At 41.1% G+C, this 22809-nt stretch overlaps 1 protein-coding gene across 3 annotated transcripts in view; it reads left to right on the forward strand.

Moving 5' to 3' along the window:
* Positions 1-22809, forward strand: part of UVRAG (UV radiation resistance associated) — a 340923-nt gene that overhangs the window by 313654 nt on the left and 4460 nt on the right. For all 3 annotated transcript variants that reach the window (XM_033206742.1, XM_033206745.1, XM_033206746.1), the window contains one exon: positions 188-279. In XM_033206742.1, coding sequence (XP_033062633.1) covers positions 188-279 — 92 coding nt within the window. The remainder of the gene's footprint in view (positions 1-187; positions 280-22809) is intronic.

Consider the following 22809-nt stretch of genomic DNA (forward strand, 5'->3'; position numbering starts at 1 on the left):
TTCATACACATGCTTATCTATATGTCAAATACCCAGTAAGTGGACAGTACTGTGAGGCTGATAATAGTATCATACATTTACATTTCCTCTTTTAGAGTTCAAAAAAAAATAACTTGTTTAATGGTTCATTTTTCCGAAGCTTATAATCTGCCAAAATATCTTTAATTCTGTTTTTTCACCTTCACAGCTAAGATACCAACATGGACTGGGGACTCCAGACTTGCGGCAAACCCTTCCCAACCTGAAAAACTTCATGGAGCATGGACTAATGGTCAGGTGGTGAGTACCTTTATCTCTGATAACCAGAAACTGTAATGTGGATAATGATCCTGAAAATCTTTTCTGACTTCCACATTGCTCCATACCTGCTTCTGAGTTTTCTTCTGTAATGAGATATCGGAGGAAAATGAAAGACACCATCACACTTGGGGAGATCTAAGCTCCTGTCTGGCTAAGGAGGATGTAGCCCTCTTGGAGGGAGGAGGGGCCAAGAGGATATTGCTTGAACTTTGGGAAGGTGGCTGAGCAAGGAGCCCTTGAGGGCACTGCTGAGACAAACTGAAAGACAGCCAGTATGATTCATGGTAAGGGAGACCCAGAGCCCCTTGGACCTTTCCAAAGAACAGGTGAAGGTCCTGATTATGGAATGAGCATCAAGATCCATGACTGTGAGCATTAAAGGAAGAAAGCAGATAAGGAATAGGTCAGGGGGTCAGGACTTAGTTTGAGACCAGCAGGTACATTCTGAAATGTTTCTTGTATTTGTCAGTACCTGTTGAACCGTGAGGGCAAGCTGCTGCTGAAACTGCTCCATCAGGATAGACCTGGACCTTTTAAAAAGAGAAGGGGAGAGGGGAAGTCTGATACAAAGAAGATATTAGATTCATTCACTTGACCTAAATGGAAAGCTGTTGGCTGTATCCGTTTAGTAATTCTTGACGTTTGAATCCTTGGGTAGTGGGCAGCAACTTACAAAATCACATGACTGGAAAGCAGGCCTGTAGAGTTAGCCTGCTGGGGGCAGCACTAGCTTCTGATTCCAGGTATTTTTCTCATCATCTGCTGTGTGGATTTGAAATTCTACCTCTCTGAAATTTGATTTCCTCTGCTGATGTGCCTTCAGAAAAGTAAAAAAAACTATGGTTGGTCTTTACTTTGATTTTCAAAACAGCAAGTTTCAGATGTCTGGTCTTAGGACTCAAATACACAACTGTTGTTAAGCAAATACACAACTATTTAAAGAATTCCACTCAAAACACTAAAATAATTATTAAAACTTGGTGTTGATATGGACCCGGATGCCTTCAGGAATATGAGAGAGGAGTTAAGTTTTAATGTAAATTAGTAAGAATAATGAAAGTGAGCTAGCAGGCATTTATGTAGCTTATCTCTGTGTAAAGTTCTGTGATAGGCGCTCTGGAGAGAGACGAGAAGGCTCAAGCCCTGTCCCCAAGAGATTTGTGGTCCAGTTGGAAACAAGGCAGAGAATTCATGAAGAGGTTTTCTAACACAATGGTAAATAACCTAAAATAATGAGAAAATTGGCAACCTACAACACTAATTAATTACACTCAATGAATCTTGCTCAGTGCAGATAACAGGTTGTCCCTGTACCATTTACTGAAGTGTCTGTCTTTTCTCCACTGATGATAATGGCATCTCTTTTGTAAACCAAGTTCACTTATCCATAGAGATCCATTTCCAGGCTCCCTAGTCTGTTCTGTTGCTTTATTTGGCTAGCCATCGATCAGTATCACATTTTTAATTATTGTAAGATGTAATTTCTAAAAGTCTTGTTGAGATTTGAGAATGAAATAAAAATCAAAATGTCCATTTTACTACTGATAAAGCTGCTTGGAAAATGGGGCTTTCGATCTGTAATAAAATGGGCTTGCAAAGATATCACTCAAAATTAAACTTATCCTCATAATCACAATGTAAACTGGAGAGCCACAGGCTTTCCCTACAGAGACAGACCCTTAACTAATTGGCAGGCAGTGATCAGGTGACTTCTCTGCAGGAGCCCAGATAGGGCTGAGCCAAGAATACCCAGTTGCTATTTTGCCCTCTAAATTCACCAATCAGAAAAGTCCCCCCTCCTCTGAGAGAGTGAGAGGATGGAGAGAGCCAAAAGTGTTAACTCCTAAGCCATGTTCCTTCATAGGAAGGGAAAAGGAAAATACCTCCAGCTTTCTTGATATCTGTTAGAGAAAAGCTCCTACGTAAGGCTCTTCTTCAAAACTCTGCTTTTCTTGACTTGAGTCTTTGAGTGATTTCACAGCTTTATGACATTGGGTCTTCCTAACTATGAACATGTTATATCGCTTGCTTTTTTTAAACATACCTCCGTGAAGTTTATAATTTTCTACATAAGGGTCTATGCATCTTTTATTAGATGTACTTAGTCATATTAGCTTACAGTTTTGGTTGCTGTTGTAAATTTTTTTATTATAATAGTTAACATTTTGTGGCTGGTATACAGGAATAGCACTGATTTTTAGTATTTTGAGAGTGTGTTCTGGCAACCTTGCTAACAGTTACAATAGTTTGTTTCAGTTCTCTTGAATTCTTTGTGTATACAATCATATTTTCAGTGAATAATGGTATTGTTTCTAGTTTTATAACTTCATTATTTTTCTTGTCTTACTATGTTTTATTACAGAAAAGGAGCAGTGATAGTGGATATCCTTGTCTTCTGACTTCAAAGAAAATGCTTCTAATTTTTCACCATTAAGTATTATATTTATTGTAGATTTGGGTAGATATGCTGCATTAGCAAAAGGAATAATTTTACTATTCTTAGCTTACTAAGAGTTGTTTTTCAATCATGAATGTGTGTATTTTGAATTTTACCATGTTTGTTCTGAATCTATTGAGGTAACACTACATTTTTCTAATGTTAAACCATCTTTGCTTCCTGGTCATGATGGGTTATTTTTTCCTACATTATTGAGTTCCTTGGCTATTATTTTAGAATGTCTCCATCTGCAAACTGAAATGAGACTGGCCTTCAGTTTTTCTTTCACATAAAATCCTTGTCTTATTTTGGTTCGAATTGACCAAACATGATGAGGTTGTAAGAGCTTCATAAAATAAACTGAGGCTCTTTTCCTTCTTTCCTATTCTCTAGAACAGATAGGAGGAAATATCTCTGTCTTAAAGGTATGGTAGAACCTAGAAAAAAACTAGTGTTTTTTGTTTGTTGCTGGGGAGAGTGTAGATTTTAAACTACTGATTTAATTTCTACAATGCTTACAGGTCTGTTTCTGTTCTATTTTTGCAATTCCTCGTTTACTTGCTCCAGTCTGATTTTTTGGTGCCTACTGAATTCTAAACATGGGCCCAAACCCAAAGGTCACTTTTCATCCTTACCCTGTTCAATGTCACCTGGCCTTGCTGGCCATTCCTGCCTTCCTGAAACACTCTTCCTTGTTGTCCTCCACAGGGCTGCCCTCTCCTGGCTTTCCTGCTTCTAGTTTTTCCATGGCCCCATCTTAGGCCCTCTTCCCTTTTTCTCTCTCTACTCTCTTCTCTTTTTTTCTGTCCTCCTCTGCCTCCTCTCTACCCCCTTCTTAAGTGTTCTCACCCATTCCCATCGCTTTGAAAGCCATATATGCTTATGACTCCCAAAGTTTTGTTTTCAGCGTAAGCCTCTCCTGTACACTCTGGATAGCCAGGGGCCTACTTGACTCTGCCCCTGGGAGTATTACAAGCATCTCGGCCTCAACACAGCTAACACCCTCCTTCCACCAGCACAATTCCTTTCAGCTAATGGGACCCTGTCTACCCAGTTGCTCAAACCGGGGAATCATCCTTGATCCCCTTCTTTTCTTCACTCACATCGGAGCTAATCTTATTCATCAGCAAGCCCTGTCATCACTAACTGCAAAATACATATCAATCTGTTCACTTCCCATCTCTGCTATTGCCACTCCAGTCCAAGCCACCACCTTTTCTTCCCCAAACAGCTGCACCAGTGCAATTTGTCTCCCTGATTTCCCTCTTGTCCTGCCTCGGTCCACTCTCCATAGTAGCCAGAGTGATCTTATTAAATGTTAACTAGATCTTAATCACTCTCAGCTTCAGTGGCAAGAGTAAAATCCAAGTTTTTTTCCACAGTCTGCTTGGCCTGTGCCTCATCTGATACTACTCCCTTTCCACTCTCACGTCCTGTCGCTGTAGTGGCCTCTGTGTAGTGATGTGAATAAGCTCTTTCCTGTCTGAGTGGTCGCGCTCACTGTTCCTCTGTGTAGAATGTGCTCTGTCTCTTCCTTCTTTCCTACCACCATCCTCACCTCATCGCCTCATGGAGAGGGAATAGTTTAAGAAAAGCAGCTTTATGAACACAGCAGCTTTATTGGCAATGAATAGACACCTTGGCTGGAATGCAAATTCGTTTTAAGAATGGGGAGAATCTGGGCTTTGTGGTTCCTTGGCAATCCTTTTTAAGAAAAAGAGTACAAAATTACAAATATGAAATTAGAAATGAAAAAGCATTTGGAATGAGAAACAAATGACAACAAATTACTGGAACCTTAGAGAGTAGGTCCTTTTCTTCTGAGATGTCTGTAGACAATTTACTCAAATTATTTACGTATAAATTCTTCCTCATTGCAGCCTGACTGCCCTGCTCCTAAAACACTGTGATTTCCAGCAACTCTCAGTTCTAAGGTATGGAGAAATTAATTGACTTTCCAGGCATAATTAACCCATGAACCTGTAGCAATAAAACTAGAATCTAGGTGTCCTGGCACTGATGTAGCAAACCCATTAAGCTCCAAGCTCATACATTTATAAATGTAGTGCCCTTCTGTGCCAGCTGTGCCAAGCACATAAACACTGAGTGAACAAGAGTGTGCCACTTTATGGTACTGTAATGTAAAAAAGGCTGCTAAAGTAGATGCAAAGCACTGCAAAATGAATGCTACATATCAGTTCCAAGTGAAGATCACGGCAGGAAGCCAGACTGGAAGTCACAAAGCTAAACAAAGCCGGAACAAGCACTTTGAGTCTCAGAAGAAATCTGAGAATTTCCGAGAGCAGCCATGGAGTGAGGAGTTACCTCTCAAGCCTTTGCTCCTTAGGGCAAAGGGTAAAAAAACTTGGGTTCCTAAGGGAGGCCCTTACATCTTTTGTAAAGCAAAACATTTCCATTTTCTGTGTGGTTGTTACCATTCACAGATTGGTCCCTGTGGAGGCAGACTGCTGTATGTTCTTTTGGTGTTGAGGATTTTATACTGGCTGAGGATCAGTGCATTCACTGAATTCCTCCTTATGGTAAGCTTCAAAGTTATGTGACAGCTTGTTTTGTTTTATTTTGTAAAGAAAAGCTGTGATAAAAATCCTTTTAATAAAGTAATTCTTTTTCTTGCACATTATGGAATTCTTAGCTAATATGAGAATGATCAACCTGATTAATCCTAAAATGAACCCCTATTTTCTATGAACACAGTAGCACGGGGCACAGCTCTCAGTGATTTATGCCAGGTCTTTCCAAAAGGAGTGCCCATTTTTTCATCCTAAGATTATAACCTAGTCGTAACTGCCAAGCAACACAATTTTGAAAAGCAGAATTTCAGCTTAGAATCTGTGCTCTTGAATACTTTGATTAAAAGTCACCAGAATGTCATTTAAACATCCCGTTTTTCTTTTACTATTGCCTGCAAAGTGATCCGAGACTCAGATTGACATGCACATGCACAGCTGATGTGGGTGCTGAAGAATGTGCACGCAAGCTGCTGCCTGATGGCTGCCTGGAAGATGATGAGTTTAGAACTGAGTGGAAGAGATTATGTGCTGAGGTTGCTGTGAATGGACTGTGTGATGGGGCCCCAGCATCCAGGTCCTGAGACAGTGTCTCGATTTTGTCTCTCCACCACTCCCCCACCTTTTCTCAACTGACCCCCAAGTATAGCACTCTCCTTTGTGACCTCCGTTCTTTACTTAGGCAAGTTCCCACTACCCAGAATAGCTTGCCCCTTCCTCTGCCCTATCCAGATGTTGCTCTCACTTCAAGATCCAGCTCATATCCTACCTCATTCATTCACTCACTCAACACCACAGTGGCGGATACAGAGATAAGTAGGTATTCTCTCAGTAGCTTAGAGTCACTTCTCTGCCTAGTCTTACCCACTAGGCTTTTGAGCAGCTTGGGTCTGGGGACCACGTCTTACTCATCTCTGTGGTCCCAGCCTGGCATTACGGAAGCCAGGGAGGCTAGAGAACGGAATGAAGAAGCCATCTGAGCTGTTCTACTCATGGAATATGCTCCTTGAGCTTGCGTTCAAGGATCTTACAGTCTAATTAAGGTAGTGAAATAGGAACAAACAACATGTACTGAAAAAAGTAAAAAGTATGACATTGCTGTAAGAAAAGTAGGTAAGTTATTTTGAACATTCAGAGGAAGCCCTTTAGTTCCCGGTGTGAGGGGTGTAGACAAGCCTTTACTAAGGAGATAACATTTCAGTGGAGAGTGGACCTGGAGCACAAGAAGAATTTGACCACGTGAGGATTGGGGTATAGGATCAAGTAGGTTAAGAAACAGTGGCCCAGTTAGGTGGAAAGACTAGGACTATGAATTTGAATACCAACACCACCATTTACTGCCTCTGTGACCTCAAACAAGTTTAAGCTACCTGCCTCAATCCCTTTACCTATAAAATGAGGGTAATAGTGCCTACCTAACAGTGTGGTCATAAGAATTAAATATGTAGCCGGGCGCGGTGGCTCAAGCCTGTAATCCCAGCACTTTGGGAGGCTGAGATGGGCGGATCATGAGGTCAGGAGATCGAGACCATCCTGGCTAACACGGTGAAACCCCGTCTCTACTAAAAATACAAAAAACTAGCCGGGCGAGGTGGCAGGCGCCTGTAGTCCCAGCTACTCCAGAGGCTGAGGCAGGAGAATGGTGTGAACCCGGGAGGCGGAGCTTGCAGTGAGCTGAGATCCAGCCACTGTACCCCAGCCCGGGCGACAGAGCAAGACTCCGTCTCAAAAAAAAAAAAAAAAGAGTTAAATATGTAAGTACCTAGCATACTGCCTAGCACTTAGTAATACTTAACAAGCGGTAGCTTTTATAATGAATAAATGAATCGTATTTACTGTCTATATCTTTTTAAAATCAAATGCATCCTTTGCTATAGGTGTTTTTACTTTGATATCTATAGTCATCTGACAGCTTGGTATAGAATATGGCTCATGTTCATATTTTGGCTCCTGCTGTCTTGTACGTTAATGGTACAGAAGATTTACCATATGTCTACCTCTCACTTACCCCAAGTCCTTTATAAGACCACTCTGAGGTCTTAGAGAGAAGTACCCTACAAATCTGTTTGCCTACAAACTTTTTTTGGTACCTGCCTTCTTAGGTAACTCTCACCCATAATTAGAGGTTAGGAATAATAAAATCTCTTACTTGCAAAACTGTCTATGTTTTTACTTAAGCTTGCAAGAACCCTGTGAGGGTAGCTGGATAAGAAGAATGACCACTATTTTACGAACCAAAAAACTGAGACTCACAGTGCCAAGCGACTTGCCAAGATCACATGATACTAAGTGATGGAACTGGGACCAGAAACCCAGATTACCTGACTCCTAATCCCATATTCTTTTTACCATATCACAGTGCCCTTTATTGGGTGATGGCCATTCTCTTCCTTCTCTGCCCTTCCCCTGCCCTCCTGTCTCTGTGCTACCTCTATTCTAGTGCCTCCTGCCTTCCTCAGGGAAACCCACCAGAGTCAAATCCAGAGCGCTGGAAAGATACACTGCAAAATTAGGCAGCAGGCCTGGTGGAAACATTCGTGGTTGTTTATTCTACCCCGTTTACCTCCAAGAGGGAGGAAACTAAAAGTCATAAAACTTTGGGAAGAATTTAAGAACTTTAAGACTGAAAGAAACAAAAATGATCACATTTCAACTTCATTGATTGAGAAACAGGAACACGGAAGAAGAAAGCACGTGGGTTGGGTGAGTGGCCTAAAATATATTTACCCTTAGTGTTTGTGGAGCACTTCCTGTAATGGCCTGCTCTTTTTTCTGAACAAGAAAAAATAAGAATAAGATAAAAGCAAGATTTCAAAGCCATCTGTCCTGTTTTTTTCATAGAATTTTTTATCCTAAGTTTAATTTTTCCTGATTATAGAGCTTAAACTATGTAACACCTTCATGCAAGGTAGTGTAACACAGAGGAAGGAACACTAGATTTGGGAATCAGAAAATATGGGTTCCAGTTTCAACTCTATCACTTAATTTTCATAAGTTTGTTTTTGAGTATCAGTTGTTTTGTTTTGTTTTTGTTTTGTTTTGTTGAGACGGAGTCTCGCTCTATCACCCAGGCTGGAGTGCAGTGGTGCGATCTCAGCTCACTGCTACCTCCGCCTCCTGGGTTCACACGATTCTTCTGCCTCAGCCTCCCAAGTAGCTGCGAGTATAGGCATGCACCACCACGCCCAGCTAATTTTTGTATTTTTAGTAGAGACGGGTTTTCACCATGTTGGCCAGGCTGGTCTCGAACTCCTGACCTCGTGATCTGCCCGCCTCGGCCTTCCAAAGTGCTGGGATTACAGGTGTGAGCCACCATGCCCAGCTGAATATCAGTTCTTTAAATGGAGTTAATATCACCAGTTACTGGGAAACTAGTGGTATTATTTCCCCATAATACTATTATTTCCCAACCATAGTTTTTGTAGGCCAAATGAGATAATGTTCGTCAAAGTGGTTTATAAACTGAAATGAACTGTACAAAGTATTATTAAGTATTATTTTGGATTTGACAATGCATTAAGCATCTCTTTGGCATATAGCATCGTTCAGGAGACAAAGGAAGATTCAAAAGTGTAAGATTTTCCCTCCCGTTGCTTAGTCGACAGTTGTTAAGTTTCTAATCTAATTTATAGATAAGACAAATTAAAAATTTTGAAGGACATGACTTGCAAAAATATTCCTATACATTGTTTACTCTCGCTATCGTTTGGGACTTACAACCTGAGGCCCATCATTAGTGTGTAGTCTGGTACAATGATGGAGGGCAATGTTGGGCTGACTTATTTTGTTTCAGGACCAGGCAAGCCATTTTTAAAGAGACAGAATCAATCTCAGTGACCTTAGTAAGGGTGGAGCACTGAGAAGTATCTTTGGCTGTTCAACAGCATGCTAGAATATTTCTCCAGAGTACTTTAGTGTTTAACAAACACCAGTGTTGCATGTTGGGAGAAGTAACTCGTGGCTTTATGTGAGGTCATCTCACTTTAGTGGTAAAATATCCAAATAGTCCTTCTGCTGACCTATTTATAATGTAGTCTTCTGCTCCTTTTGGTAAATAGAATCAAGCTATAGCTTTAAATAAAAGTGTTAGAAGAAGAAAATACCTAAGAAATTTGACACATTTTAGGAAAATGTGTTTTCAGTAAACTGAGAATAATGAAAATTTAAAATAAGTGAGCCAATCTACTTTCCTTAAAATCAAGTAATGATATGGTAGTTCTGCTTTTACACCAAACCACTTACCCTTGAAAATGAGGCAGTATCTAGTATTTAAATCTTTACAAAGTCTCACTTTTTAGAAACAGATCTACCCTCTTCCCTTCCGTCCATCATCCTTATGCTGAATTCAGAACTGAAATCTGGCAGATGACCCTCTAGGGAAGTAAAAAACATGTTGTCTAGCTGACGTTGGTTTTTAAATTTAGATCAAATAATATTGCCTTTGAAGTCTCAAGAGTCCTACTTAAGGTAGCTATATCAGATAGGCTTGCTTTTGAGAGCATTTCTTGCAGGCCAGCACCCCTAATATGAAAAGTTAAGCCTAGTCAAAACTAAATGAAAAAGAAAGTTTTATTGGAGTTATTTACTCTAAGATAGCTGTTTCAGAAGAACCTTGACGAGTCATCTCCTTGCCTCTAGACAGGAACACACAAGGCATATGGGTATCCGTAGTATTTTAAAAGACCTTAGGGGACCAGGCTTCTTCCATAACTCATTCCAGAGTTTAAACACCCTCACTTCAGGAAATTCTTCCCTACATTTAACTTACAGGCCCCCTCCTGCGGTTAACACCCATTTCCACTTTTTTCTGCCTCCTGTCAGGATGGAGAACAGCTGGCCAACATCCTTTGTGCACTAACCCTCTACTGGCGACAGAAAGGTACTTGGGTATCCCGGCCCCACCTCTCCCTGACTCCAGCAACCAAGTCTCTGAACCAAATTGAGATCTCTTTTCCCATTGTTTTTACTTGGGTCTTCTTTATTTCTGTTTACTCCTTTTGATTATAAAGTAGTATGTGCTCGATGAATAAAATTTGGAAGTTGTAAAAATATACAGAAGGGAAACAATAGCTCCATAATTCAGGCACAAAAAAATCACTGTTGTGTTAGTCAGTTTTCCTTGTGTTTCTTTTCTAATTCAGATCTTACCATCTGTACCAACACTTTTCAATAGAAATATAATATGAGCCATACATATAAATTTAAATATTCTGGCAGTCACATTTTTAAAAAGCTAAAAATAAACAGGTAAACTAATTTTAATAATATATTTTATTTAATTCAAATAAAATCCAAGTTGTATATCCAAAATGTCTTGTAGACATGTAATCAACATTTTAAAGATGATTAATAAATATTTTACATTCTCTTTTTTCATACCAAGCCTTCTAAATCCAGTTTATACTTATAGCATATCTCAAGTCAGACTAACCACATTTCAAGTTCCAGCAACCAGTTCCTAGTGGTCATAGTGGACAGCACAGTCCTTACAGCTTTTTCGTATACCATAATGTCTTAAGTATTTTATCAATGCCCTTTAAAACTTTTTAGCATCACTTTTAATGGCTATGTAGTATTTCATCATATAGATTTACTATAACAGTATATTGAGGCAGTTCTGTTTTTCTCAGCACATTGCCAGAAAACATCACCTAAATGTTTCCTTTTGCACACAACTAATTAAATTAATGTATACATAAAACAAGTATATTCACTGAATATCTGTGTGCTCTGTACTAAGTTATATTGGAAAGCGGAAGAGTGAGTTTCCAGAAACAAAGACTAGATCCCTCCCATATGCTGTTTACAAGACTTGACTCCACAGTTGGACTGCACACAAATACAGTATTTTATTCTGCCTTAAATGCCCTTCCCTTCATTTCTTGCTCTGCCCCACCCCCAACACACACATACATTGCCTGGTTAGCTCCCACTTATCCTTCAGGGTGCCAGTCAAGTACAACCTCTTCTGATGAGTCTTTCCACTGATTACTGATTGCCTTCTTCATTGTAATATACAAAGTGTGTATTGTATTCAAAGCACCATGGTGTTCTGGTTATTGGTTTACTCTCTGTCTTCTCTTCTAGAGTGGGAACTCCTTAATGATAGGAATCTTATTTTATACATCTCTTTATTTCCAGAGCCTCGAAAACTATCAGGCAATGAAATGTGGATTTCAGTAATGTCTGAAATATGTGTTGAAAATGCAAATGATGCAACATTAAGCATCAGTTGGATGGTAAAATAATAAGTACTACCTTCAGAGTTCAGAGATCACTTTAGATTGGCATGGTTAAAGAAGAAAGAATGAATGAAGGAGTTAAAGAAATGAGTTAAAAAATGAATGAGGACTGGGCGTGGTGGCTCACGCTTGTAATCCCAGCACTTTGGGAGGCCGAGGCGGGTGGATCACCTGAGGTTAGGAGTTACAGACCAGCCTGACCAGCATGGTGAAAACCCATCTCTATTAATACAAAAAATTAGCCGGGCGTGGTGGCACACACCTGTAATCCAAGCTACTTGGGAGGCTGAGACAGGAGAATCACTTGAACCCAGGAGGCAGAGGTTGCAGTGAGCCGAGATTGTGCCATTGTACTCTAGCCTGGGCAACAAGAGCAAAACTCCATCTCAAAAAAAAAAAAAAATGAATGCAGCTGGGCGTGGTAGCTCACACCTGTAATCCCAGCACTTTGGGAGGCCAAGGTGGGTGGATCACTTGAGGTCAGGAGTTCAAGACCAGCCTAACCAACATGGAGAAACCCCATCTCTACTAAAAATACAAAAATTAGCCGGGCGTGGTAGTGCATGCCTGTAATCCCAGCTACTCGGGAGGCCAAGGCACGAGAATCACTTGAACATGGGAGGCGGAGGTTGCAGTGAGCCAAGATTGCACCCACAACTGCACTCAAGCCTGGGCAAAAACAGCGAGACTCCATCTCAAAAAAAAAAAAAAAAAAAAAAAAACACAGTTAGGACTTGAATTGGGTTTTAGAAGATGGACATACTTAAATGAATTGGAGAGGGAATTAGTACGAAAGCCACTGGGATATGCACACTGAAAAAGCAGTGTTTTTCAGTAGGCATTCATTAGCACTGGGGTCCCCAACCCTTGGCCGTGTACCTGTAGCAGTCCATATCCTGTTAGGAACCAGGCCTCACAGCAGGAGGTGAGTGGGGGCAAGTGAACGTTACCCCTGAACTCCGCCTCCTATCAGATCAGCTGCAGCATTAGATTCTCATAGGAGCACAAACCCTATTGTGAACTGCACATGTGGGGGATCTAGGTTGTGTGCTCCTTGTGAGAAGCTAATGCCTGATGATCTGAGATGGAATAGTTTCATCCTGAAACCAGCCCCCTGCCCACGACCCATGGAGAAATTGTCTTCCATGAAACCAGTCCCTGGGGCCAAAAAGGTTGGGGACCACTGCTTTAGCATATGTTGATAAGTGTCAGTAAGTAAGTATCCTTCTGGATCGAATGCACTGCACTAAGTTTCAAGAAGGCTTAGCGATATGGTCTTTGTCCATCAAAAGCTGGTAAGTGTTGGCAGCATTAGAAATGAGCACTGGCAGCCTCAGTATGACCTTGGGTGCCAGGCGTGGGAGGTGTTTTTTGTTTGTTTGTTTTGAGACAGTATCTCGCTCTGTTGCTCAGGCTGCAGTGCAATGGCGCCATCATAGCTCACTGCATCCTCGAACTCCTGGGCTCAAGTGATCCCCCCACCTCTGCCTCCCAAAGTGCTGGGACTGTAGGCATGAGCCACCCTGCCCAACTGTAACCTTTGGGCTTAAGCTCGACTTAGATATAATTCCCTGTGTTTTGTTTTGTTTTAGCCTCTGGATCCATCTGAGGAAATTCCCTGTTTTAATTTTAAAGAGTTTAAATATCATTTTATATTATGTTTATTCTGTAATTCTTCTCTTAATGGATAGCAATGTATAATAATAGTTAATATCATTATAGCTAATATCAAGTGACTATTACTGCAAAGCAGGTACTCTTCCAAAGCATTTGAATATATTATTCAGTTAACTCATTTAATCCTGACACCACCCTGTGAATTAGGACCCACTAACCTCTCCCATCTTAGAAATGAGGGAACTGAGGAACTGAGGGGTTAAATAACTTAATGTGACACAGCCATCAAGTGGAAGAGCTAAGATTGGAGCCCAGGCAGAGTAGTTTTAGAAGTCCTGCTTTAACCATTACATGGACAACCTCTCCTATAACTAGTTAAGAACAAAGTGTTTTACACAAGGGATCATTTAGCATCTGGTGATTCCAGAAAAGGAATCTTGTTATTACAGCCTTCTCCTGGTTTTCTTCATTCCTCTCTGAATGCTCCTTCTTACCTCGTTTGAAGGCTCCTCTTCCTCTTCCTCTTCCTCATCACAAAAAGCTGGAGCTCCTAAAGGCTCAGTCCTGGGCCCTTTTTTCTCTTACTTTATTCTTAGTGGAGATAAGTTCTGATATCAGAAATTGCCTCCTGTATATTTTCACAGCACATTCTACGTGCCCATGCATTTTTCTACCAGTCTTCCATCCCAGTCATGATATGCTCTTTGCTTTCTGCAAATGGAACCACTTTCCATTATTTTACACTAGCCAGGGCGCCAGGCAGAAACCTTGGTTCCTCCTTTTCTTCCTCACCCTTATATCCAACTCTGGCAACTCCTGCCAATTTCTCCTGCTATTTCTATTTGTCTATGTGTGCACATTTCCATTCTGATGTATGCCTCCATTACCTTTCACCTGTACTACTGCACAGCCTGCAGTCTCCCACCATCCACTCTGGCCCCTCCAGTCCAGTCTGCTCTCCAGCTGCAGCCAGAATGCACTTTCCAAAGTGTAAATCTCTCTCTCTCTCTCTCTCTCTCACTCACTCTCACCCCCTCCCCCCACACACCTCTGACTCTCTCTCTCTCCCCCCCCCCTCTTTGCCTGAAAGTTCTAAACATGGCTTGTGACTGCTGCGTGGTCTAGACTTTGTTTTACTCCCCAGTTTTATCTTCTACCATAGAACTCTTCACTCATTGACCTTTTGGGTCCTCAAACATTGTTATCTTTCTTGACAAAAGGTCTTAGCAAATGCTGTTCCTGCTGCCTGGAAGATACTCTCCTCACCAACCCATTCTTTACCTGATAAAGAACTCTATTAGCGCTTCTAATCTTGGCTTTTCCTGTCTGGGTCAGATCTCTGCTACAAGCTCTTTGAGCCCGTGTCCTCTCTGCGTAGCACGGGTCAGAGGTGGTTGTTTGACATTGATGTCTGTGATTCTGTGATACTTGTCTGTCTTCTCTCACTAGACAATAAATTCCATGAAAACATGAACCATGGCCTTTTTCCAAGTATTATTACAGCCCCAGAGTCTAGCGCAGCACCTAGTGTATAGTAGATATCCAGTATGTATTTGAATAAGGGGGTAAATCAATTTCTTTTTTTGATGTATTTATTTATTTTTTATTTTTTTTATTTTTTTTTTTTTTTGAGACGGAGTCTCACTCTGTTGCCCAGGCTGGAGTGCAGTGACTTGATCTCCACTCACTGCAAGCTCCGCCTCCCAGGTTCACGCCATTCTCCTGCCTCAGCCTCCCGTGTAGCTGGGACTACAGACACCCGCCACTGCACCTGGCTAATTTTTGTATTTTTAGTAGAGACGGGGTTTCACCGTTTTAGCCAGGATGGTCTCGATCTCCTGACCTCGTGATCTGCCCATCTTGGCCTCCCAAAGTGCTGGGATTATAGGCGTGAACCACCACGCCCGGCCCAATTAATTTGTGTTATACTCCACCTCCTTTAGGAGTATAGGGGACTACAAAAGACAAGGTTACCAAGGTGTCATCTCTAGAGTCCCAGTCTCTTACTAAACAGTAATTAAATGGCAGCTAACTGTAACTCAAGCACTTCTGCCCAAGGCCTCCAGCATCTCTGGAAATGGTGGCAGAGCTATCGTTTTTCTTTTGAAATAACAAACAACTAAACCCTCGCAGTTTGGTTCATGTGAGAGTTTATTAGAGAGCTGATGGTAGGTCAGCGTTAGCCGTATCTTTCAAAGACTTCATCTCACAGATTCTGTCACTGGTCCTGGGAGTCTAATGCATCCTTTAGCTCCCTTCCAAGTCTAGTTTTTAAATTCTGAAAACATTCTCTGACCAGGGTTTTAATTTCCCTATCGAGTTTCTTCTGGGGCTGGGTTCTGTGAGATTGTTGTTCCTCTGGTTTCCCTGGCAAAGGTAGAGGTTTTTTAAAAATTTTTCCCTGGTTTTCAGCATAAACAGTTTATTATTCCCAAGTCTCAAGTGCTGTCCAGACACTCTGAGGGGTCCCCAGGCATCATTCCTGGCATCTCTTTCCTGTTCTTTCCATGTTCTCGTGTAGGATGTTACTTAAGCCCTATATAAATGACATCAAGATGGGCTCTGTCTGTTTCTACAGACCATTTTACAGTCCTCATAATGTTGGTTGCCTGACTGTGATTTTAGTACATTAATATGTATGATGATTTCTTAAAGTGAAAGCTGATGAGTGAAGTGGTTGACTTGACCCCTCCCAGGACCTCTCTTTGTCTCCCTGGAGGATCACTGTGTATTCTCTGATGCCATGGAGCTCAGCCTGGAGCCTGAGCTGGCCTCCAGTTGGGCTCTGGACAATAGGCACCCCCTCATCCTCTGTCCACTGGCCCAAGCTGGTCCATGGAGGCCTGATGGCCAAGACATCACATCACAAAGCCTGGGGAACTGGATTTCTTCAGCTTGCTTATTTTGTCCTTTGCCTGTGGAACTTTCTCTTTCACCAGTTCATCTTTCCATCACTACTCAGTTTAAATAAAATCCAAAGGCTGCCTTGTTCAGTTATACCTTTTTATACTCTGTTTTTATTTAGTCAGACTTTGGCAGGAAACCTTCCAGGCGAAGCCCAGGGGAAAAGTGACCATTGGCACAGATTTCAGCCTGTGCTTTTGGCCCAATATTGTTTCTATTTTTATTTTGTTTCGTGTTTTTGTTAACATCCAGGGCAAAGATTAAGTACTTATACTTATCTGGTAATGGTGAGAGGCCTTTGGATTGCTTGCCTATGGCCTGGAGACTGCATGCTTAAAACTATTAACCCCCAGCTACCTCCTGGGAGATAAGATCTAGCTGTTAAATTTGGCTTTCCCTAAAGGAGGTTCTGAGCTCCTACTTGATCTGAGAGAGGGAAAGAAGGATAAATCCCAACCTTTGCTGAATTTTGAAAAAAGGATAGTAGCTTAATTTATGGAGGTTGTTTTTTTGAAAAAAAAAAACTAACTTTATGTCATAATTTCTTAGCTGCCAAAAGACGTAATTCTACCTCAGCTTTGCCTTGGCAACCTGCTTTTGGCACTCTGTGCAAGCCTGTCGTTGCTCTGCATTATTTAAGCAGTAATCTTTAAGAAGGTGAGAAACTATTATTGCTTTTTAACACAGTTGACATGGTATTGGCGCAGAGTAGTACCTAGAGCTTCAAACATTTCTAGTGGCCATCAACCAACTTAAACACCTCCATGTGAAGGTCTCACTGCCATGAGGTCATAGATTGCTACAAGTGGGGAGAAAGAAGAAGATCAAAAGTTGTTTAAAAGTTTTTTTTTTTTCTTTTTAAGTATTCTTATTCCACTGAGTTGTAGCTGTAGATTTTGGCCAGGAGCCAGACAATCAAGATTTAGTATTTTGACCAGCTGTGATCTAGTAATGTCCCTCAGAGGAAACATTTTGTAGGGAGGGAAAGACACATATTTGAGATTGTGAATTGTACTCTGTCCTCATACTTTACAGTGTGGGACCTGGTTGTAGACAGATAAAACAAGTACAGGTGAATCTGAAAGATTATTAGAAAAAAAAAATGTTTCAAATGGTTAAAACCTCACCCCAGCTTCAAGAACTGTCTTGATGTGGTAAATCTTTACATGCTTTCTTTATTTCATTTTCCCGTAAGTTTCCACATTTACATCAATTCATGGCAGAATTTATTTCTGCTCATAGCTGATGCTTAGAATGCCTAACAGTATAATAAGTCTTAGAAAGTCAAAAGAGCAACACAAACTTAATGTAGGCAGGAAGAGAAGAGAAAGAAAATAAACCAATCCACTTAACCTAAAAATTATTCTCATTCTCACCCTGTCCTCAAATAGAAGTAGAGATCAAATGTAGATGTTTTGGTGACAATAAAAAACTTAAGATCCTAGGGACTGGGAAAGAGAAGGAAATTAACAGTTAGGCAGACCGGCTTGGTTAAATCACATATTTCTACCCAGTGGCTTCATGACCTTGGTCAAGTTACCTAACCTCTGTGCTTCAGTTTCTTCATCTGTAAAATGAGGATGATGTTTGTAATACTTCATAGAGATGTCATAAGGATTAAATGAGACCATGTATAAAGCTGTTAACAGAGTGTTTAATCAGTAGCACTTTATAAATTTTAGTTGCCATTGTTTTGTTATTATTAATAATTTATTGGATACTTATTCCTGGTACTCAGAATTTTACCTGTATATCTCATTAAATCCTTACTGCAGTAACTATTGGGTAGATATAACCATTTTACAGAAGAGGAAACCTAGGCTGGGAGCTGTGAGGTGCACCCTCAGTGTCTCATGTCTCCTAACGATGGTGCTACATGTGGAGCTCTGGCATGTTACCTATGGGAGATGTGGAAATGGGAATCACATTTTGGACTGGTGCTTTCTTAACTTGTTCTCTCTTTCCTAGTCTCTTTTCTGTAAAAGAAGGCTATAGCTTCAGACAGTAAAACCAAGAGGAAGAGGAGAGGGAAATGATGGGGCAAGGATGGTGGAGTAGAGGAAACTGGGCTCTACCAGTTCCTGGGTTGGCTTCATGGCAAGGTATTTATATAATGGTTATAAAAGTGATACATAGGGTCTTCCTCATTTTAGTCAGAGAAATAGAGAATTTCTCCCTCTTACAAAAATTCTCTCTCCCTGAGGCTAAATTCATGCAGAAAAAGGCTGCATCAGGGGTTTGGGGACAATTGGAATGTATCTCAAAGGATTCTGGGAAGTTCTTATAGTCCCTAAGCAGTAGGTAGATCATGTAACAGTAGGTAGATCATGTAAACAGAGGAATTTTGAGCATTTCGACTTCATTCAAAGCTTTCCCCACCTCATGTCCCCAAGAAAAAAAGAAAAAAAAAAACTAAACTACAATTGTGTTTCACATTGAACAGATTAAATCTGTTGATTGATTTGGATCTTTTTCTCCAAATCTCTTTTATACTTTTTTCTTTTTTCTTTTTTTCTTCCTTTTTTTTTTTTTTTTTTTTTGAGACAGAGTCTCACTCTGTTGCCCAGGTTGGAGTGCAGGGCTGCAATCTCAGTTCACTGCAACCTCCACCTTCTGGGTTCAAGAGATTCTCCTGCCTCAGCCTCCCATGCAACTGGGATTACAGGTGCCCACCATGAAGCCAGGCTAATTTTTGTATTTTTAGTAGCGATGGGGCTTTGGCCTTGTTGGCCAGGCTGATCTTGAACTCCTGACCTCAGGTGATCCACCGACCTTGGCCTCCCAAAGTGCTGGGATTACAGGTGTGAGCCACCACACCCAGCATTTTTTTTTTTTTTTGGGAGGTAGGGGTCTTACCTTCGTCCAAGCTGAAATGCAGTAACGTGATCATAGCTCACTGCAACCTCAACCTCCTGGGCTCAAGTGATCCTCCCACCTCAGCCTCCCAAAGTGCTGGGACTACTACAGACATAAGCCACCACGCCCAGCACTGTACTTCTTCATTTGCTTCTGGCAGCTAGCTCCCTGATGTACGGAAGTGGAGGTGTGGGAAGGTAGGTGGGAGGAGTTCTGTTTGTTCCTGCTTGAAACAGTATGCTGTATAAGAGAAACAGTAAAAGGAGAATAATACTTGGAATTTGAGGCCCACTGAAATGAATTATAATGACAGCAACCACAGATACAACTACTACTGACACCAGTGTCTATGCCAGGCATCCTGCCAGCGATTTTAAGCACATTATTTTATTTAATCCTTATTTAATCCAATGATCTATTTTATAAATAGTCATTAAATATGCCCACAGTCATATAACTCAGGGGTGTCCAACCCCTGGACCGCAGACTTGCATCCGTATGTGGCCTGTTAAGAACCAGGCTGCACAGCAGGAGGCGATGGGGGGTAAGCGGGCATTACCCCCTGAGCTCTGCCTCGCATCAGATTAGCCATGGTATTAGATTCTCATAGGAGCACAAATCCTGTTGTGAACTGTACGTGTGAGGGATCTAGGTTGTGTGCTCCTTATGAGAATCTAATGCCTGATGATCTGAGGTGGCAGTTTCATATCCCCGCCCCCAAGTCCACAGGAGAATTGTCTTCCATGCAACGGGTACCTGGTTCCAAAAAGATTGAGGACCACTGATACAACTAATAAATGAATGTGACCTTAAGTTGTAACTCCATATAGATGGGATCATAGTGGCAGAGCCAGGAGTAGAATCCAGGCCTTTGAACAGTCCTTCTTGTCACTACTGTCTCTAGAGCTGAAGAGATGAGAAAAGGTAGTTGATAGCAATAAATAAGGACTCACAGAATGAGAAACAAATTAATCATCTTAATTTAGAGAGCTCAGAGAAAACTTGATCCAAAGAAGCCAAACTGAAACTAGACTGTCCTCCTTGACTTCCAGGCCACTTGGCTTCTCCCTCATTGTACCATTGTTTGTGACCTCAGGAAATCCTTTTTTACTTATGGCAAAAGGTTTATTAAGTAATTTAACAGTCTCTGGTGTGGTTCAATTATTCAACAAGCTATACTGTGTTTCACTAAACCGTAGCCTAGTAAATTTGCAATTATGATATCTTTGGGTTGTTTTTTAATAAATTCCTTTTAATTGCAACATTAAACCCCAGATGTCATGTTTCCAGTTTGGAGCTAAGCCCAGCTGGAAGAGACAGCCACTCATGGGAAATGGCTGGTGAGGAGAATGTGTGCGGTGAACTGGCAGAGTCGGTCCAGTTGCTTGAACCTCAGGCTCTGCACCCGCAATTCTAGTCCCTCCAAACACACGGGGCCCCTTGGTGGGAGCAGACAATAAAGCAAAGCTACCATGTTTCCTGGTATGTCCACACCTCCCAAAAAGCACACATTTTTGCTTTTGGTTGTCTAAGGGTAGAGGCTCCCTGTAAGTTTTTCATCACAACATAAATAATATACTAATTGCATTTGATGCGTAAATTGTCCACAGCCTTTAAAAATTGGTCATATAATTAGTAAATCTGTGAGTTTCAACCTCTTCATCTAGGTGAAATAGTCATGAAGCCAGACTGTAATCAACGAATCTTGAAACCTCCTGAATATTCTGTTTTGAACTATTATTTGCCTTTTTAATTCCTACCTTTCTCTCTTTAGGCAAGAGTAGAGATAAAAATACTCTTATTTCTTTATCTTATACTAAAATATGAATGAAGGGTCTTTCTCAAAACCTTCTGTTAAATATAAAATCAAAATTATTTTATGAAAAATCTCTGCAGTATGTTTTTATACAGAGATGCTCACAGCAGTTTGTTTTTAATAGTAAAGGTTCAGAAACATCCTAAATCTACAAAAGTAAGGGAATAATTAAGTAAATTATGATAGTCCATTCAGTGAAGCAGCCATTTAGAATTCTGCTTACCAGGAGGTTTTAATAGCATCCAACAGTAGGACGTAGAATTCTGTATATACCAGAAACACGGCTTTAGTGTTTCTTTCTTGTTTCCTTTTTTTTCTTTTTTTTGAGACAGGGTCTTGCTCTGTCGCCCAGGCTAAAGTGCAGTGGCGTGATCACAGCTCACTGCAACCCAGGCTCATGCAGTCCTCCCACCTCAGCACACAGTTGGTGGGACTATAGGCGCTCACCACCATACCCAGCTAATTTTTTAATTTTTTGTAGAGACAGGGTCTCCCTATGTGGCCCAGGCTGGTCTCAAACTCCTGGGTTCAAGCAGTCCTCCTCCAGTGCTGGGATGACAGATGTGAGCTGCCACAGCTAACCCATAGGATTTCTTTAAAAATTCAACGCACATATTTAAAATCAAAGTCTGAAAGGAAAATACCCAAAATTAATAGCAGTTGTTTGATGGGTAATAGACTTGTGAGTTTGTTTTTTTTTATATATAGTTAACATATTTTTAGTTTTCCTGTGAGTAAAACTATTGTAATAACTAAAAATACATGCGTGTTTAATGTAATCATTTGATACTTCAACTGTTTGGAGCTTGGCTATCTTAAAAATTTGGAATGTAGCTGGGAATCCTGGAAGTAATAAAAAAATCAGTTCTGAACAGCCAAAACTATGTTACCAAACTCATATAATAAATAAAGCATGTTATGCCCAGGACAGCTCCTGGCCTGTCACTGAAATCCTATTTACTCATACTTTGCACACAACTTTCAGGATATCTGCTTTGCAAGAACACAGCAAACTAAGAAAAGGGTAGAGCGGCCACTGCGGGCAGGGGCACTGACTCAACTGCCCTCAGCACCAGAGGGGAATCGAAGAACCCGTGCCAGACTTACCTCCAGACCCGCGTCCTACGGAACAGACACCACTGAACATCCTGTAGTCCCCTTACTACGTCATCGCTCAGTAATACATGTTCGTATCTGTGGCCCAGAAGCATCGAGAAAATGCCTTTTCTTGTTCAACTTTTCTAAGATCGTAAGAAAAGCTGTAATAAAAATTTTTGAAAGGTTTAATCTCATATAACTAAAAATGGAGGGAAAAATGTGGTGATAAAAAGGTAAAACCTTAGATATGTAGACTTCATTATCTTTCCAAAAAGAACTAATTTCCTTACCATTCTTAAGAGAGAACATTTTGGCTGGGACCTGTGGCTCACACCTGTAATCCCAATATTTTGGGAGGCCAAGGCAAGAGGATCACTTGAGCCCAGGAGTTGGAGACCAGTGTGTGCAAGATGATGAGACCCTGTCTCTAAAAAAAATTAAAACTAAAAAACATTAACCGGGCATGGTAGCACACACCTGTAGTCTCAGCTACTTGGGAGACTGAGGTGGGAGGATCCCTTGAGGCCAGGAGTTTTCATACAGATCCAGGGGAACTGGAGAAGAATGTCACAAAATCAGGATGTCAGAAAATACCAAAGTTCCCACCTCTCAAAGCCTTGGAGTCCATCCATGAAAATAGGAATGACATACTATCTTAGAGTTTGTGGGCAAATGAGAAGGCACTTAGCTTGATGTGTACTGTGTCTTTGGCACTTAGCAAATGTTACTTGAATTTGAATGTTGTGTTCCCATGTGGGACACAACAGATAGGATGGGCCCTGGAGTCAGATGGAATCTAGTTCAGATGTGATTCTTCAGCCTTGAACAAACCACATGACCCACCACCTGCTATCTTCCTCGCAGGACACTCGAGGGCTGTGTGGGCAGTGCATCTTCCATGGGGCTCAGAACGTTATTGACGGTCAGGAAAATGGTCGTGCCCTTCGCATTGTGGTTGGCGAGGTGGGGCATGGGGGTTGTCACACCTCATTACTTTTCTGTTGTACAAAG

Source organism: Trachypithecus francoisi, unplaced genomic scaffold, assembly GCF_009764315.1.
Source record: "Trachypithecus francoisi isolate TF-2019V2 unplaced genomic scaffold, Tfra_2.0 Lachesis_group8, whole genome shotgun sequence".
NCBI lineage: Eukaryota > Metazoa > Chordata > Mammalia > Primates > Cercopithecidae > Trachypithecus > Trachypithecus francoisi.